The following is an 18759-nucleotide window of genomic DNA, read 5'->3' on the forward strand; positions in this document are numbered from 1 at the left end:
ATTCCATGCGCTAGGGATCCTAACCATGAGCAAGTACTTTCTGGCATCCACCTTGAATCTTGGTTCCCTGAGCTTTGCACTATTGGAATGCGTCCTGTCCTCATCTGCAGGGGAAAAACAGTCACAACCCACCTCCAGGTGACACCCCTTCACATACCTATACAGGTCCCTTCTGAGTCTCCTTTTCTCAAGACTGAAACAACCCAGTTCCCTTAGTCTCTCCCCATATGGCTTACCCTGCAAATCAGCCACCATCTTTGTGGCCCTTCACGTCACCGATTCCAACCTTGCTATATCCCTCTTGTAATGAGGGGCCCAGAATTGAACACAGTACTCCAGTTGTGGGCACACCAGAGTCATAAAGAATGGCAGTAATACCTCTCTCAATCTAGAAGCCATGCTTCTGGCTATAGATCCAAAGGTGGTGTTTGCCCTTTTGACCGCCGCATCACCCTGCTGGCTCATGTTTAGCCTGAAGTCAACCAGTACCCCGAGGTCCCTTTCACAAGTGCTGCTCTCCAGCCGCTTGTCCCCTAACCTGTACTTAAGACACTCATTCCTATGCCCTAAGTGCAAGACTTTGCACTTATCTGCATTGAACACCATCCTGTTGTTCCTGGTCCATTTCCATAGTCTGTCCAGATCCTTTTGGATCTGGAGTACCTGCCCTCCCACCCCCATTTTAGTATCATTTATGAATTTGATCGGTAGACTTGCTACAAATTGTGCAACAAAGCTGCAGCATCTTCTCATTCCCTGATAAATTTATTTTTTATCCTCTGGCTCTTTTATCAAAATAAAAAGCCTCTCCTAAAGACCTTAAGACCCAAAACAGGACATACTCCAGCCCAGGGTTCCAGCCAGCTTTGCCTTCCACTGGAATGCTATTAGCTATTAGGGGATACAGCAAGCCAGTTTATTCTCTTTCTCTCCTGCCCCCTAGATTTCTAGTTTTATCTTCCAAATGGAGTGAATGCAAGAGACAATGAAGTCCTAATTGGGTTGTGCATTGTTTTGTGTGTTTGTTGTTTTGCCTGTGTTCCTCCCCTCACCACCCCAGTTGCCATTTATTTGAATTTTTTGTATACCCAGTCCCCCAGTTAGAAACATCCAAGTTAAGAACAACCCCTACTTATGAATGTGCAAACCTGTAAGTCCCTGTGGATGGCACATGGCGAGGAGAGGAAGGAAGGGGAAGGGAAAGAAGAGGGAAAAAGCAGCAAAGTCAGAACTAGTTCCATGGCAGAACTACACTAATTTTTCATACTCATCTAAGCCAGTGGAGCTAGGGTTGTGTTCTGTAACACTATACTGTATTTGGTTTGTAACTGTACTTCCAAAGTATAAATCCCATGCAAGTGCAGGTGATACATTAAAGAAAAACAATCATAATCAAAACTAAAGGGGAAATAGTAAAGTGACTACAGTACTCTATTATAAAGTACTGGAGTTACTTTATTATTACCATATTATTATTAAAGTGCTCTATTGTGTTTAATGCATTTTAGTGTATATGAAAGGTTTTCTTAAGTGTTTTATATGTTTTGTATATATGTGATCTGATTTACGTACAAATTCAACTTAAAGACAGCCTCGGGAACAGAACTTGTTCTTAGCCTGGGGACCAGATATATTTCTGTCTAACTCGGGATTCTTTGATCCCTTAACAGAAGGCTGCTTTTTCCTTTTCAGCTCAGCAGCTTTGCACTTACCAGAAGACCTTGGGACGTACTCCCTTAGCGGGACAATAGGGAGGGTAGCATGAAGCCCCTCATTTTTTAAACTAGAGAAGAGAATGCCATTTTTCAATCCAGAGTCCGCTCATTGTTTTATCTTGCTCCCTACCTTTCTGCTCTTACATGTTCACTGCTGAGAACTTGCTTGCAGTGAAATTTTGAAGAGAGATGGTGTTGGTAGTAAGAAGGATACTGGCCTTGAGCAATCATTCTCATGGGCTGCTTGCTGCCTCTCAGATTCTTCAGAATCAGAAAGTAAAAGATTATAGTGGGACTGTGGAGGATGGGCTAGGTTTAGATTCAGAGATGAGGATGGCGGATGTAACTATTTCAAGGCCAGCCACTTTTCCTAGCCAGGCAAGATGCACAGCTTCTGAGAGGAGCCTCTGAGAACCAATGTATTAAGTTTAAATTCCATAACTTTGTAGTACATCTCTGAACACGATAATAAAGACACTGTGCATCTGGCTTATTCTGGCCTCTGCACCATAATTACCTTTATTCTGCCCCAAGGATTAGGATTGGGACTGGCTGGTGTAGTGTGGTGAGGTCAGTTTGTTACAACCAGAGCACAGATTCATTGCTGAGTAGTGCTTTGGATCCCTTGCAGATCTAGACAGTCCTAAGAGCCAGGTGCTGTTGATATAATTTGCTGAGAGGGTGCCCTTCTTCTTCCTTTGGATACTGATATTGTGTGCTATATGGGTTGCATCCTTAAAGACACATTTCCAGGGTGAGTGGCCTCTAACCCCTGTGGAACTCTGGACCTGCTACATCAACAAGAGCAGCAAGGGAGCCAGAGGGAAAACGATCTATGTTCTTGTTCCCTAATATCTTCAACAGCCTTCTCCACTGAGAATCCCAATAATTAGGAACTTTCTGGCTTCCCATTGAGGCCTGCAAGTTCACCACATATTGAGTGGAAGTGAAAATGTAGTGGATATTTCTAAGACATTTTAGGATGTTTTAACTGTTGGCCAATATTACTATTTAAAGTGCTCTGAGAACTTTTTATTGAAAGATGGTACAAATACAAATCAGTTGATGATAAGGCTCTTTTTGTATATAGTGAAACAAATGTTTGGATGTGCTACTTTGTCTTGCATATTTGTTTCTGGTTGAAAAGCTGTACAGTTTGGCAAGCATATTTTTTTCATTTCAAAGATGATGTTTTTAAGAGCTAGCATTTGGCTTGCAGGAACATTATCTTCTCAGCATCCTGAGTGTGTTTGGTGACTCAGCTCTTTGAGTATTAGAATATGTACCATCTGGAAACTTGTTGAAAAGCTGTTCTGCAGTATCATAATGTTGATACAAATTAGAATGCATGCCACTGAAGTCATATAAGTTACTTTACTATTAAAAAGAAAGCTAATTATCTTTGGTTATGGTGCTGAGGACTGAATTGAGGTTGGAAATTATCTCCCGCAGTTAGGGAACTCTGAGCACATGATGATGTTAGAAACGAAATGTAGACACCTAGATACTTGGCAAGTAACACCAAGCATAAACGATTTTGTCCCATACAAAGAGTTGATGTCAGGCCATGGTGGTTTCATAGTTTGAGACCTGGAGACCGTGAGAAAAGGCTGTGTAGATGTGAGAAAAGGCTGTGTGGATGGTTCAGCTGGCACCCCTCATGGTTGAATGGCACTGAGTGCTCCTGTAGCAATGTTCCACATGGTGGCTTGACAATAATGGAGTTAGTCTTTGGTTGCTGGAATAGAAATGGGACATCCTTTTCCAGTACCTGGTATGTTGCCTCTGAAAGAGGTATTGGGAAACTGCCAGGACTGCTTGTGGAGCAGGGCCGGTATGAAAGAGATGGTCACTGGTGTCAAGTCCTCAGCACCCAGGGTATCATAGACTGGGTCAATGATCTGGTCCTTTTGGTGTTTGTCTCCAGCACCAGGTCTGTCACTGTCCAGGGCACATGCTCTGAGAAGCATCTCCTCTATTCTGAGGGGGATGCTGAGTCCTGGGAATACGCAGCCACATCTGGGGGTGGCTCTGATGGGCGCAGTGCAATGACTGACTCCAAACTGGAGCCATAGTCTTCTGGGCATCCAAGAAGTCTGCAGGACATTCAGGAGTTAAGGAAATGTTTTACAAATATACTATATCCTTGGATATATAAGTGTGTGCATTTGTTTCTGGAAGGTATGGGGGAAACTTTCACACTCCCCTCTTTCTTTTTAATCAAAGGAGTTGTCAGGTTTTGATTTGTAGTATGTGGGGAACTCCAGCCTGTTTGGTTTTTGACAGGTGATCTAAGGCTGCTCTGTTTCATGTAAGTTTTTACTTCATATTTTTCCTTGTATTATTTTTTTCTTTGACTTTATTTGTGGTTACCAAGGGAAGCTATGATATTGATGTCCTGTACAGAGTTTTATAAGCTCTCTGTTTGCATGTGAGCAAATGTTAAAATTTCACCTGCTATTTTCACAGTGCTTGTTTTCCCACATTCATGATCTGGGTGGCATGATAGCCTTTTGATTAGACTGCATGGCTTGGATTGTGAAGCTTTTCTCAGATTCTGTGGGCAGTTAATTTACTGGTATCTGTATTACCATGTGCATTTTGGCCTAATATTTTCAAATGTTTAGGGACTTGAGTGATTTTTACACAGAGATAACTCATGTGTAGATGGGAGATGTTGTAAGAATGTTAGTATCTCCTGCTATTCCCCACTGCTCCAAGTGTTTAGTTTTTGCCAAAGGAAATATTTCATAGTTCACTAAATACCCACATAATACCTTTTCTAGGTGATATCTGTGGACACACATGATTGCAGTGTATTCCATGCATAGCTACTGTTTTGCTATCAGTCTTGGCAGCTGTGGTTGACCTCCTTGTATTAAGCAGAAGTCTGGTAACCTTTTTTCCCTTGGCTCTGCTTGCTATTTGTAGAAAAGATTGAATTTTGAATTTTAATGTTCTTAAAGGAACTGTATTTATTTAAGGACTCTAGGCAAAATAAAAGAGCTAGGAGCATCATTATACTCACTGTCTTAGAAGCAGTGTATGTATGTGTTGGCAAATGTAAAATTAAGGCAATACTTGAATGACTCTGTAGGAAAGCTCATCTGGATGCGCACATCGTTTCTTGTTCCTTTCCCCCTCAGCGATATGAGAAGCAGTCATTTAGCTGCTGCTAATCCCCACGACCTGTTTATCTGAAGAAGGCCCTTTATCTTGTCATTACCTGAGGTGTGTGAAATGAGCTGATCATCCCAACTCCTGGCAAACCTAGAAACAAAATTAGACACCGTATCCATGGTAATGCAGCAAGCAGTTTTTTAAAGTAGCCATTTAATCCATTGATATAAAATCGACCTGCCAGTGGACTCTGAGCAGCCTGTTTTATTATCGGACAGATTGTAATTTAAAATTGCTATGCCATGTTGTGTAGATATGAGACTGTTTAAAAGGAGGCAGACATTTTATTTGTGAGAATCTTGGATGCAGATAGGATAGATAATAGTTGCAATGTTGTATAATGCTCTCTCAAGATTATTTTGGTGTACAAGTTAAATTTACATCTATTCCCTCTGGTGGTTTTTTTCCTCAAACTGTTTGTTTTTCCATTGTAGCATCCTATCCAGCGTGTTATAGAATTATGTAGCTGAAGCGTCTTTTAAATATCAAATAAACATCATACCTGCATATTTGGTCAATTACTGAACAGATCACCAGGAAGGGATAGTAAGCTTTCAGCTCACATTGGTCCTTCAGCTCACATTGGCCTTTATAGCCTTGGGGTGAAAGCAAGTGAACAGCTGAGATGGCAAGTTGTTCATAAGTAGGCATGCCTGCAAATGCACTGATACGTCTCAGGAAATTGACACTGCAGTACATCACCATCCAGCTCCATACCCATTTCAAGAGTGTGGCAGAAGGTGGTGCGCTGCATGACATGGTTGAGATATGCCAGAACACCGATTTCTGTCATGATGTCTGAACCCAAGAGAGAAATGAGTGACATTAGTGCCTGGCTGCTCGGCTGAATTGGTACACTTGGTGTACTTGTGGTTTCATGTGAAAGAAGGTTTCTGTCCTTACATTAAAAAACACACTAAAGAAGGACACAAAGATACACTTGGATATGTTGTAGTTACTTTGACCATCTCTTTAATAGTGATTGGCTTGTCATGCCAACGGTACAGTGGGATTGATCACAAGCAATCCCATTCTGCTCCTCCTGGTATCAAAGGAGTGCAGGGGGAAGTCATCAGGGTTCTCCAAGTGTTACTTCCTGAAACTCCATTTGGAGCTTGGGTGGCAGCACACAGCAGAGGAGCCAGGTACTCAGTTTCATTTCCTTAAGAGGAAGCAAAGCCAAGTGGTTGGAGGATAAGAGGGATCTCCTGAGCCACCCAGCAGCTTGCCCCATCTCATTACCCAGCCATAGCTCACATTCTACTGAGAGCTCCATTAGATGTGGGGGCACAGACTTAGAAGGCCAACACTGGGCAACTTGAGCTTTTCCTCCAAGGCAAGGGGGCACAAGTGAGGCAGCCCATGCCACCTCACCCCTGGATCCCTGACCCGTGCTCCTGTCTATTCTGGCAGCAGTGCAAGGCAGGTGTCCACTTTTGGCCATTCTCATCCTGCTGCTTTGGTGATCTAGCATGCTGTCTCCTGGGGTATTGGTTGGAAGGGGAAGTGCAAGAGGTGGTGCCTGCTGTGCCCAATGGTTGGTTGGTTGGTTATTTATTTATTTAAAACATTTGTATGCCATCCAATTGTGCCACAGCACCTCTGGGTGGCAGTTAAACACAGCTGGTATTCCTTAAGCTCAGGGTGACTCCAAACTGTACCACTCTGAACCTAGCCAGAGTGTGCATGGTTAACAAATCACATTTCTTGCTTATTTATTTATTGCATTTCAGTATTGCCCCACTTTCTCTCTGGGGTTCAGACATCATGACAAGCCACTTCTGGATTATAAGCTACCATGATTTTTCACATTGTATGAGCCCAGTCTATAACGAGGGAGCTGCAGGAACATGTTACACATTGGAGTGGTTCTATTCAGGATCCCAGAGACTCCATTTTCTCATTCAGCTTTCCCCAACCATTTTCCACCCGTACACATACTTCATATAGTCAGCATTCCATGTCCAGAGTGGTTTTTATTTTTGTTTGCTCTTCCTGTGCATTTTTTTCACTTCTTCTAGGAAACCTATTGGCTTCCCTAACCCTAACTTTACCTTTCTCTCCTGTATGTGGATAGTGCCATTCTGAGTACATAAGAATCAGATAATTGAATTTCTGTCAGTATAAATAATCCTTCCATTTTACTGCAAACATTAATGTTACACAGGTTTGGTAATAATTTCAGCCAAACATTTGATACAGTTGAAACCCCATCTAGAAGTAAATCTACAGGATGTCTGATTTAATTTCTGATGACCTGTTTTCCCTTTCCCTTGTTTCTTAGGATAAGAAAGATAAAGTTTCCAGGTTTGATACCATTCGACACTCTATTGCTGGGATGATAAGATCTCCAAAGTCAATGCTAGGCTCTTCATCAGTAAGTTGGAAGTTACTGTTTTATCTTTTCCCTAAGGAAATAGTTTTCTTCCACTATAATCTGTACCTAATTGCACAACTGATAGTTGATGCAGTTGTAAGAGGTGAGTAGTTCTTAGATACAGGTAACGATGGACTGACCAGTGAAATTCTGCTCTATTTCAGTTCTGCATGGGTTATGTACTTCCCCCATATCAATCTAAATTCGAAAAGGGCACGTTAACATTAAAAATGTGTTTTAGTTTAAACATTTTTCACAAAATACACTGCAGTTCAACCTGTGTTTCAGTATGTTTTTGAGCCAAGAACTATTACTGAGAAGTAATTCTGAGAAGTGTTTAAAAAAAGTATGAATCAGAATGATTTGCTAAAAATGAAGACCAGAGGAAATCTATACATCTTTGTGAAATGCAGCCAAAATAAGATGCATTAGCCTGGTGAAATAGCCTTAGTGTTTTCTGGCTTCTCTCAGTCTTTACTGTGCCCTTCCTCCAAAGAGCTCAGAAAATGTATAGGGTTGTCTCTAACTCATTACATTCTCACAGCAAGCCCTTCAGGTAGGATTGACAGTGGCCAGTACAATGTTGTGAAATGGGTGACATGGTTGAGAGGAGATTTGACCCCCAGTCTCAGCTCAAACTACTGTGTCATATTGTATAAAGACTTTGAAAGTGCTTTAAAATGCTTTCATATTTTGAGTATATTGGCACTTATGAAATAATACCTGTTTATCTTCACCATCAACATTTTCCACAGTTAGAAACAAGAAATAAAATTTACTTGGTTGTGATCATTCAGTAGAAACATAAGGTCTTGTGAAGAGTACATAACAGAGTACTTACTGAGTCTGCAAAGTGGTGGAGTCATCTCCATGGGGACTTCTGTTGCTGCATTGGTAGAGATGTTAGATCATTAAACTCCTAGCACTAGGATTTAGAAACAAGTAGCATGAAATGTGGCCTGTTGTGCAGACAGCTATTTATTTGCCTGAACTGAAAGAGAAAAATATGGTTTGAAATATAACAAAATGACAAATTGGGTTAGAGGAGAGCTTCTTGCAGTGGAAGAGAATCTGTGCTTTTTATTTTTTTTTAATATTGCAGGACACTGAAGTCTCCAAGTTGAATATGCATTTAACTGCTAACAGAGATGTTATGTGGCTGATCCCTGTCACCTGCTCAAATTACTAAAAAGACAGCTGTAGTTTTTGTAATATGCTAACCAAATGCAAGACTGGGCTGAAATCCTTTGGGATGTCTTTGTTCAATTGATAAAGCAAAGCACAGCTGTTTTCTTTTAGGTAATAGTGTTTTGTGTTAGAATAAACTGCAAAAAGAGAAACAGACAGAACCTCTGTTGGACATGAGCAGACCAAATAGGCTGAGACAGGTCAGTTATCAGCAGCAGGAAGAAGCCAATTTGGCACATTTTGGTTTATTGTGTCAGCTGGTTAGAAAGCTATAAGGTAGTAATTTGTCTGAGAGAACCTAATTTGATCTGGTATCCTTCCTCCTCATCTTCTAGGATGAATGAAAGAGGTGGGGAGGGGACAGGCAGAAACTGCTGTAAGGTAGTTTTTAATATTTTGCTATCTTTCTAAGAATGATTTAGCCCATCATAAGCTTGCTGTAGATCTATTTTCAAATGCTGTGTGATTGCTTAGCATTTGTAATATTCTGTCATGGCAGCTCTTACGAGAGGAGTGTTAGAGCAAATGCTTTATATGCTGAAGGGGTCCCAGGAATCATTCCCTGGCATCTCTCAGGTAGCAGGTGATGGGAGGGATCCCTGCCTGAAATCCTGATGAGCTGCCGCCAACACTACTGACCTGAATGGACACGCACAATCTGAGCAGAAAGCTGACAAGGCACTTCCTAGGTTCTAGTCCCTTTTAAAGAGAAAGGGCTGTAGGCCAGTGATAGAGTAGGTGCTTTGCATATTCCATTAGCCACGTATAGACAATGCAATAGCCATATTCATGTATAGACTGAAACCACCAGCCCTTTTAAAATGGTGATCCAGAGAAGTCTAAATGTATAAAAATGCCTAGGCAATCAAAACTATTTCAGATGGCTTGAACAGATCTGGATGAGGTGACATCAACAAGACCACCTTACCTGTGATAGAACCACCTGCTTAATTTCAAAAAGTGAGCTGTCCCATAGGCAATTTTAATGTGTACAGGTTTTATTTTTAATTTTTTTATTGTGAGTTTCAAACTTAAGACAAAACAGAAATTTAAAACCCTAACCAAATAAAATAAAGTATTACAGTTTTTTACATGAACTGTGAATGAATCTATTACTCTAAATCTATGCACCATTGTATATTTTATGCATAGCAAAATATACTACTATTAAAGGTAATTATGCATAAACTTCAACAAGGGCATCCCAAATAACCATGTATTTGTCTACTCATAAATTATGTCTAAAAACCACCTGTACACAAATTGAAAATTTCCTTAAGATTCCAAGCCATTTTGTTCTTGCAGGTGGCTGTTTGTCCTTCCAGTATTGTAGTTTTATTCTTTTAACTGTCAAAAGGTTACAGAGTATCCATTTATGTTTACCTTGCATTACATTCCAAGAAACAGGTGTGGATAGTTAAGAAGAAAATACATATTTATGAATATTAGAGAACTTTTTGTCATGATGTTTATCCTGATCATTTTCTTTCAGAAGTAGCCATTGGACATTACCAAAACATTTGAGTAATAGGAGTATTAGCTGTACTACACCTCCAACAATTGGCCAGTTTGGATAAAGCCTTTCTAAAGAGCCAAGGTGACATCCAATGTACTTCAAACCTCATTTTTTGCTGATTTACACATAAATAAGATCTGTTACCACCTGTGAAAGAGAAGGCAGTGAAGTAATCCATTGACTGGGTAAAATGTTGTTAGTTGCGAAGTCATGTCCGACCCATTGCGACCCCATGGACAACATTCCTCCAGGCCTTCCTGCCCTCCACCATCCCCTGGAGTCCACTTAAGCTCACACCGACTGCTTCAGTGACTCCATCCAGCCACTTCATTCTCTGCCGTCCCCTTCTTCTTTTGCCATCTATTGTTCCCAGCATTAGGCTCTTCTCCAGGGAGTCCTTCCTTCTCATTAGGTGGCCAAAGTATTTGAGTTTCATCTTCAGTATCTGGCCTTCTAAAGAGCAGTCAGGGTTGATGCAAAATAGGGTAATCAAAATACATTCTTCTGTTTTTGCTTGAGACCCATTTTTTAAAATTTCTTTCTTGAGAATAGATTTTTATAAACATGGATTGTGGGTTCATGTAACTGTTTTATCCTCATTCAGTATTTCTTGCAAAAAAGGAACTCTGAAGCTATAAATGCTGAAGGGATGAACCTCAAACCTAACAGATATTTCAATTGCACATATTGCCATTCAGCTGTAGCTGGTAAATCATATTTAGCATGAACACAGAGAATGACAGAGAGCTACCATCAGGATCTTCAAGCCAAATCCAAAGTAAAATCAGTCTTTTTGTCCAAGTCTGCTGAACAAATGGTTCCTTGGCAGTCTAAAAATCTGGGTTTCCCACAAAGTTAATTTTATGTGGGAAAATAACTATTTTAGATGAAACTATGTGCCTTACTTTCCTTACTACTATAACATTAGGAAGCATTTTCCTAAAGTTTAAAGTCTAGGAGGAATTCTCCAGTTTTAATATATTGAGAACTCAAGCCAATCCATTTGGGGAGAAGATCCAAAGATGAAGGTTCCAAAACTGACCAGTGGGAAAAGTCTAATCTGAACGGAAAAGACCAAAATGTAGTAAAAGCTAACAAACCCAATGATATACTGAATGCCTTAAAACAATGTGGGAAACAGATCTGAGGAAGAATATTAGTAATGAAGATTGGGAAAATATTTGGATGAAGAGGTTATTAAAATGTATGTCAGTAAGAATAAAGGGAAACTTCTATAAAATTATGTGGAAGTGGTACCTTACCCCAGTGAAGTTGAATTGTATGGAGAGTAAATATTCTAAATATGTTGCAGATGTAGGTATATATTTTCATATGTGGTAGGAATGTGGTAGGAAGTTTTGAAAAGAGGTTTTTAAAGGGAGTAGTAAAATATTAAGTTTAAATATTGAAATATGTTCTGAGATCACATTACTTTCAATATTTGATCAGAAACAATGGGTTGTAATAATGAAGAATTAATAACAAATTTAATAATTACTTCAAGATTAATCATAGCTGAGAATTGGAAGGTGAAATGATTATCAATTGTGTGATTGGTACAGAGAATTTTGGTATTAATGATATTGCTATTAATGATAAATTAACTTTTGATATGAAAATGAGAAAAGGGCATATACAGTTTAATAGGATTTGGTGTGCTGTTATTGAATATGTTCTTTAAAAAAGGGAAAGAATTTGAACCATTGCGAGAATCATTGCAATTTTGGAATGGGGAAATATCTTGAAATTTTTTATTTTTTTCCCCCTTTAACATGTATCCTATGGTTCCGGTGATGGGGTACACATTTTTTTAAGATTGATTTTTAATTGTATGTTTAATGTTATATGTTTTAAGTTTACTTCTAAGTTTTTTCTTAGATGTATTTTATACTGTGAAACTAATATTTCTTAAAAGATATATAGAAAACCACATCCAACCTCTTTAATTGAGAGCTGGGTCATTTCCAGGGTTTATTCATGGTGGAATGAACCCCATAGGAATTTATAAAATAAAGCATTAAGTTTTTGGAAATACTTGCCGTGTAGTAATAAAAGAATACCATATCAAACATAAACAATGTGGGGTATACATTCAGTGTAAGTCTGTTTACCATAGGATAAGTAACTGGACAAGTCAGTATAGGACAGGTGATCCTTAAGACACACTATTCCCAGATAATTTAAGGCATCAGGAGAATATGAGCCATTTTGCACATTCTCGAGTTCCTTGTTTTAGACTTTTCTAAGATTTTGATGGTATGACCTAACTGCTGAGAGAATTATCTACTGAACTTTGATCCAAGCACCAGTAGACAAATGGCTGTCTAAAACAAAAACAAAAAGTGAAATGAGAGAAGGAAGAAATTCTTTATTTTAAAGAATACCTAAACAGCCTTAGTAAAGCCTTATGTTGTTCTGAAAAAATGCTATTTATATGATTTACAGTAGTTTTTGTTCTATTCATTTTTCTTGTAATGTTTTCTCTAAAGTATAACTCTACTTTTATAGCTTTGATAATGAAGAAAAAGAAACCTGCTTAGTTTTATATTATTAAACATGTTTCCTGTTGATCACTAATTAATGAAACAGTTTTGAGAGGGGGTTCAAAAATATTTTGGATTGTGATTGAAAATGTAATGTAAAATATCCTATATTCACTCATCTTTTCTTCATATTTTTCTGAAGTTTTTTGATGTAATATCAACCAGTGAAAAGCCCCTGGCAGAGCAAGATTGGTATCATGGCGCAATTCCACGAATAGAAGCTCAAGAGCTATTAAAACAGCAAGGAGACTTTTTGGTGCGAGAGAGTCATGGGAAGCCTGGTGAATATGTCCTTTCTGTATTTTCAGATGGACAGCGGCGACACTTCATCATACAGTATGCTGATGTATGTTTGCTATTGTGCTGAATTTGGCCTTTGCATATTTGTTTTAGACAGAAGCTTTGTGTATAGCTTAATTATTACCAAGATTTATGGAGTAATGTTACTTCCCTAACATCTTAAGGGACACTGTCAGACAAAGGGCTCTAGTAGTTACTTTCAAAAGGCACTGTGCAATTTGTCCATCTTTTCTTCCTGAATTGATTTTTTTTGAAGAGTAAAAAGATGGAAGAAATGATGAGAAAGATTGATGGGGTGGTAGTAGGGATGAAAACATCATTATCTGTCTACCACCTTATAACATTCTGTGAATGAAGAGTAAAGTTGCACAATTAATGCCTCTTCTGGAAGTACCAGTGGTTGAGAATGCATTATCAACTGAAACCTATTGTTCGTAAAACACCTACATGCATCTGTGCATGAATACACAAAATGTCCTGCTGGATTCATGAAAGACCCTTCTTGTCCATCATTTAGTTTCAACAGTGATGAGGTTTGGGGAAAGCTTCTCAAGCAGCTGAATCCTTTGCCTTTTCTTTGTTCCCAGTATTTGACATTCAGAGGTATACTGCCTCTAAATAAAGTGAGGTCTTTCTGTTAAAACATATGTTCCTCTTTCTTTTAAGGGACAATTTGAGACAGTGGACAGGGACAAGCTTTGTTCTGTTTTGCCCTTCACTGCTATTGTCAGCCTCAAGATGTGTTCTAATGAAATCATTTTTTTGTCCTCTTTCATTCCCACACCCTGTTTTGTTAGGATGGACAAATAGCTTTCTTAAGGCAGTTCTCTTATCTGGGGCATGGTGAGAAAACAGATTAGAGCCAGCCTTACTGGGGAGCTCAGTGATCCATGTACTTAGAATCGTGTGAAGGGGAAAGTCAGCCTGTGCTTGCTGACCCTGCCTTAGGTATTCTTCCCTTGTTCCTTTATGCTGTCACTTGGCCTGCCATTTTACATGCTTGGAAGTGAAATTGTTAGGTGGACATCAGGCTCTACATATGTAGGCTCCCTATGTACTTTAGAAGCCCAATCACACAGGATTCTAAATGATTTGGGAAATCTGAACATGTGGAACAACCTTCCGGCTTCTCAGCTTCTCCTCCAAATCATGGAGGAATGCAATGAAACCAAGGGGGATAAACAGCTAATACATTTGCACTTTCTCTCTAATTGTTTGAGCCACTGAATACCCAATGTAGTATTCTTTTGTTTGGTGAACATGCCACATAATCAAATAGCTGCATCAAGGATTTTAAAGTAGGCTACCTGAAGGATAGAAGTACTCTGGTGATGCTTTTATCCTTTTACTTGTCCCTTGTATTTTTAAATGGATACTCATTCAACTTCAGGTAAATATCAGAGTTTTCTCTGCTTTGGTCCATCCTTCAGGGCTTTCAGTTCACCACACTACTTCAAGATATTATTGAAACATAAAGTAATCATAAGAATCAACCCTCAAGACCCTTTATGAGCCAAGAGGAAGTGTGTTCCGTCATTAGAGCACATTGCTGTATGCTGCATTGCTGATTGCAGGAATTATTTTTAGTGATAAGGTGGGCTGTAATTGTAAACAGGTGTGTTAGTATTGGAGAGAGAATTGCAAATTGGATTGTATCTTAAAGTGTACAAGGTGTGGGAATTAACAGCCTGACTGTAAGGATTCTCAGATAAGCTTCAGATGTACTATATTCATTATCTGACACCCTCTTAAAAATTGATAAAATCAAACTGGAGGATGATGGGAGGGCTGGTAAAGGCTAAAAATCTATAGCCTATTTTTAAAAAGCCTTAAACAATGAGTTTGTTTGTATTTCAAAATATTTATGTGGGATATAGCAATAGTTCTGATGAATCTACAAACATACATGCAGAATAGTATCATGTCTTACTCAAAATCTGAGTGTTAAAAGAACAGCATTTTTACTCTTTCTGTGCTTGACTGTGGGCAAAACAGTGATTCTAATCTGTGTTACTGATTGTGAACATGGAACCAAGGCACAGTATTTACACTAAGCAAAGGATTTTTTTTGTTTTATTTATTTATTAATTTATTAATTAAAAGCTTTTGTATGCCATCCTGTTATACAAGATCTTAGAACGGCTTACAATATTTAAAAAGACAATTAAAACAACAATTGCAATAAATAAAACAGAACAAAACAATAAATCGCAAAACAGAGTGACTAAATTTAAAAAATATTAAAGTTGAAAATACTGTTTAAATAAAAAGGTTTTGGCCTGCTGCCCAAAAGAGTATAAACTTGGTGCCATCTCTGGGGAGTACATTCCAGAGTCTGGGCACCACAGGCCCTACTCCGAGTTGATGACCTTTTTACCTCCCTTAGAGAGAGTTCCCAGAGTAGGGCTTCTCCCATAGATCTTAAGGGGTGTGAGGGCATATAAGGAAGGAGATGTTCCTTCAGGTGTCCTGGTCCCAAGCTGTTTAGGGCTTTACAGGTCAAAACCAGCACCTTGAATTGGGCCCGGACTTCAGCTGGAAGCCAGTGGAGCTGGAAGAGGACTGGTGTTATGTGAGAGTAATGGCTGGTCCCTGCCAGCAGCCTGGCAGCTCTATTCTGTACCAGTTGCAGTATCCGGACCATTTTCAAGGGCAGCCCTACATAGAGCGCGTTGCAGTAATCCAAGCAGGAAGTTACTAGAGTTTTGTTTTGTTCTAATACCAAATGAGGTTTCTTGTAAGATTCTTAAGCTGAAGATTGGTTGAATTAGTCCTTCACCTTCAGTTCCTTCCCACTGGAAGGTTTTGATGATGTATCACTAAAAACATGGCAATATATCATCAACAAAAGATTACTAATTTTCATCCTGTGACCCCATGGCTTGAGATTACTTTTGGAAAGCACTGCACCACTAGATATCACTGACTGGCATTCTACAATGTAATTGTTTTTCTACAATTGGATTACCTGGGAATGTCTATGTGCAACAGAGGGAAGGAATGAAGACTTTCTCTTCCTTTTCTTTTCTTTCATGCTCAACAATATTTTGAAAGACTTTTTTCAGCCAAAAAAATTGACTGAGCACATTTTGAAAACATTAGTATTAGATACCATTTCAACAGTCAAAGGTAATACTGCTTGGTGGAGACCACTGTTACAAACATAACACCTGCCTGTTTGAGGGCTTCTCTACATTTTTCATTCATAATTCATATTTCATACAGAATCAAACAGGAGATACATCCTCCTAAGTTTGATTCAGAATCTGGTGGCAAGAGAAGCCTTTACATTTTCTTTGATCTCCCAGTTTCCAGTGACTCACCATTGTGTGTTTCCAAGGATGGCTAAACATCTCACTAGTCCTTCTTACCCAGCTCCAGTTGATGAAAAGATTAAAGGGAAAACTGCCCTCTTGGATTATAAGTTGTTTCCTATTATGGCTATTATCCATTGATATCCTGTTGGTGTAGCACAATAGTAGAAGATGCATATTCCAGAAATTTTTGCAAATAGAAATTGGGTTAAAATGAGCAAATAATGGGAAAACATGCCTTGGTAGGCAGGGGATGGGGGGAGCCATAGTCCCCCCCCCACCACCTCCATTTCAAGGCTTGGAACACAGAATCACTCTCAAGGGGAACTTTATTGCTTGTTACATTTGGAAGTGTTTGGGGTATATCTAAATGCCCCGAAATGTAGCTTCTTATGATCTCTGAATACGTGTAAACAATGGCCTTGCCCTCCATATATTGCTGTACCTGAATTTACTCAGAAGTTAAGTATCCAGAGAAGTTAAATACTTAAATTTTGGCATGACAATGCTTCTGTTAAACTATTTTTCCTGGGTGGTTTTTTTTTTTTTTTTTTGTTTTCCATTTCAGACATATATTTCCTGGCCTGCTAAATTATACTTCCAAACAGGAACACGCTTTCTGTTACAAATGTGGGTTCAAATCATGACCAGGAAATAGACATTAGACCACAGTGTAGCAGACAGACACCCAGGATTCCCCACTCCTGCAGCCAACTGGGCTTGAATTTCTGCTCACAACCTCTCTGGTCACTAAACTGTGAACCAGACATTGGATTCAGCACATGACGACCCAAGTGTTGGGGGGGAAAGGATTTATTAAAAGGTTAAAAGATAGGGATGGGGTTACTAAAACAGTTAAAATACTAAGGCAAAGAATACGCAAGGTGGTGGTGGGGAAAGGGGGATTTGAAGAGCAGGTGGCGCAGTGGTTTAAACTGCTGTGCTGCTGGGCTGGTTGATCGAAAGGTCGCTGGTTCGAATCTGCACAATGGGGTGAGTTCCCGTTGCTCCATCCCAGCTCCTGCCAACCTTGCAGTTCGAAAGCATGCAGATGCAAGTAGATAAAAAGGTACCACTTCGGTGGGCAGGTAACATCATTTGGTGCACTCGGTGTTTAGTCATGCCGGCCGCATGACCACGGAGACTGTCTGCGGACAAACGCTGGCTCCCTCAGCTAGGAAACGGAGATGAGTACTGCCCCCTAGAGTCAGGCATGACTGGACTTAAGGGGAAACCTTTACCTTTTTTACCAATATACTTTACAGACAGTCAAAGTGCCCCCCATCCCAAGATCCCAGGTCTTATTGGCCACCTTGGACACAGATTAAGCTCAGTCTAGCCTAGCTATATACACAAATATTATACCAGTTGCAGATACCAATGACACAGGGTAGCACAGCATTCTTCGACAGCAGGAACAGAACCCCCCCTTAAAAGTATTATATGTAGGATTATGAAGCTAACTAGGATCTGTGTACTGATGGAGGGAGGAGGAAAAGGGAGCTCGTGGCCCTGAAGCTCATTCTGGGCTGTTATGCTTTGGTTCAACATAACAATGATGGAGAAGTCCACAAGAAATTCAAATGTGTTTGATTTTCTGAGAATCTGATCAATGGACTATGCAGCAGAGCCATGGACTTGTGGACCATTTTTTAAAACTCTATAAGTATAGTTGAAAAATATGAAAAGTAATACAACGCTGACTGTAGTACATATGTCTCCTGTAGAATGCATGTAATTGTGCATTTTGGTGATTTGTGCATTTTGTGCAAAATCCTGTTTGAGCAGTGAACAAAAGATGGTTGTTTGACGATCTATGAAATGCAGACAGAATGGTTTTGACAAAGTCTGTACATCCCTAGTTTAGCAGGTTAGGGCATGTTTATTCAAACCAGACCCATGTAAACAGCAGCTTGTGTTTTAAAGCTTTTGTTGATTTACTTGTAATCTTACCAAGACTTACTTGTAGTTACATGCTCCAGAAAAAAAGGGTTTACATTAACACTTTTTTTTCTGTAGCAGTTTGGCTTAAAACAGAACAGACTTGCATATATATAAATGTTAATTCAGTAAGAAAGATTTCACATGATGTGTCACTTGTTTTCATACTCAAACTACATTTTTCTTAGGTGCTTCACAGTTCAAACATATATAAATTCATGTAGGTGACCCTGCTCACTCTTATAGAAAGCAATGAAAATTAGACATTTCCTTATCTGGGGTAGCAGGTTATTTTTTGTTTAATTTTTTTGTGTTTCCTCTTTTTTTTCCTTTTATAGAATCAATATCGATTTGAAGGAACTGGGTTTTCAACTATTCCTCAGCTCATAGAACATCATTATACTACAAAACATGTGATTACGAAGAAATCAGGTGTTGTTCTCCTGAATCCTGTTGTTAAGGTATGTGTATTATATGCCCTAATAGGAGGATGAATTATTTATGGATTTGTTTACATTCATTTATCAGAGTTCTTCCATTCTCAGTAGAGAGTTTCAGTGATTGTGGAAGGTGAAGTCCGACTCTGATTGGCTTGACAGAACACTTTATATTTGTTTCTGTAACAGGGCAACATTTTATTTTTATTTTTTGTGTGTGTGTTTGGATGAACTTATTATAATTTCAG

General features: G+C 39.2%; 1 protein-coding gene across 7 annotated transcripts in view; it reads left to right on the top strand.

Moving 5' to 3' along the window:
• The window catches only part of FER (FER tyrosine kinase), a 190327-nt gene that overhangs the window by 60878 nt on the left and 110690 nt on the right, over positions 1 to 18759 (top strand). For 6 of the 7 annotated variants that reach the window (XM_044446574.1, XM_044446576.1, XM_044446575.1 and 3 more), the window contains 3 exons: positions 7180 to 7272; positions 12662 to 12865; positions 18413 to 18535. In XM_044446574.1, coding sequence (XP_044302509.1) covers positions 7180 to 7272; positions 12662 to 12865; positions 18413 to 18535 — 420 coding nt within the window. Of the gene's footprint in view, positions 1 to 7179; positions 7273 to 9952; positions 10177 to 12661; positions 12866 to 18412; positions 18536 to 18759 lie in introns of those variants that run through there. The other variant, XM_044446580.1, reaches the window with a different exon arrangement.

The sequence above is a fragment of the Varanus komodoensis genome, unplaced genomic scaffold (assembly GCF_004798865.1).
Source record: "Varanus komodoensis strain SLA01 unplaced genomic scaffold, ASM479886v1 scaffold5, whole genome shotgun sequence".
In the NCBI taxonomy this organism is placed as follows: Eukaryota; Metazoa; Chordata; class Lepidosauria; order Squamata; family Varanidae; genus Varanus; species Varanus komodoensis.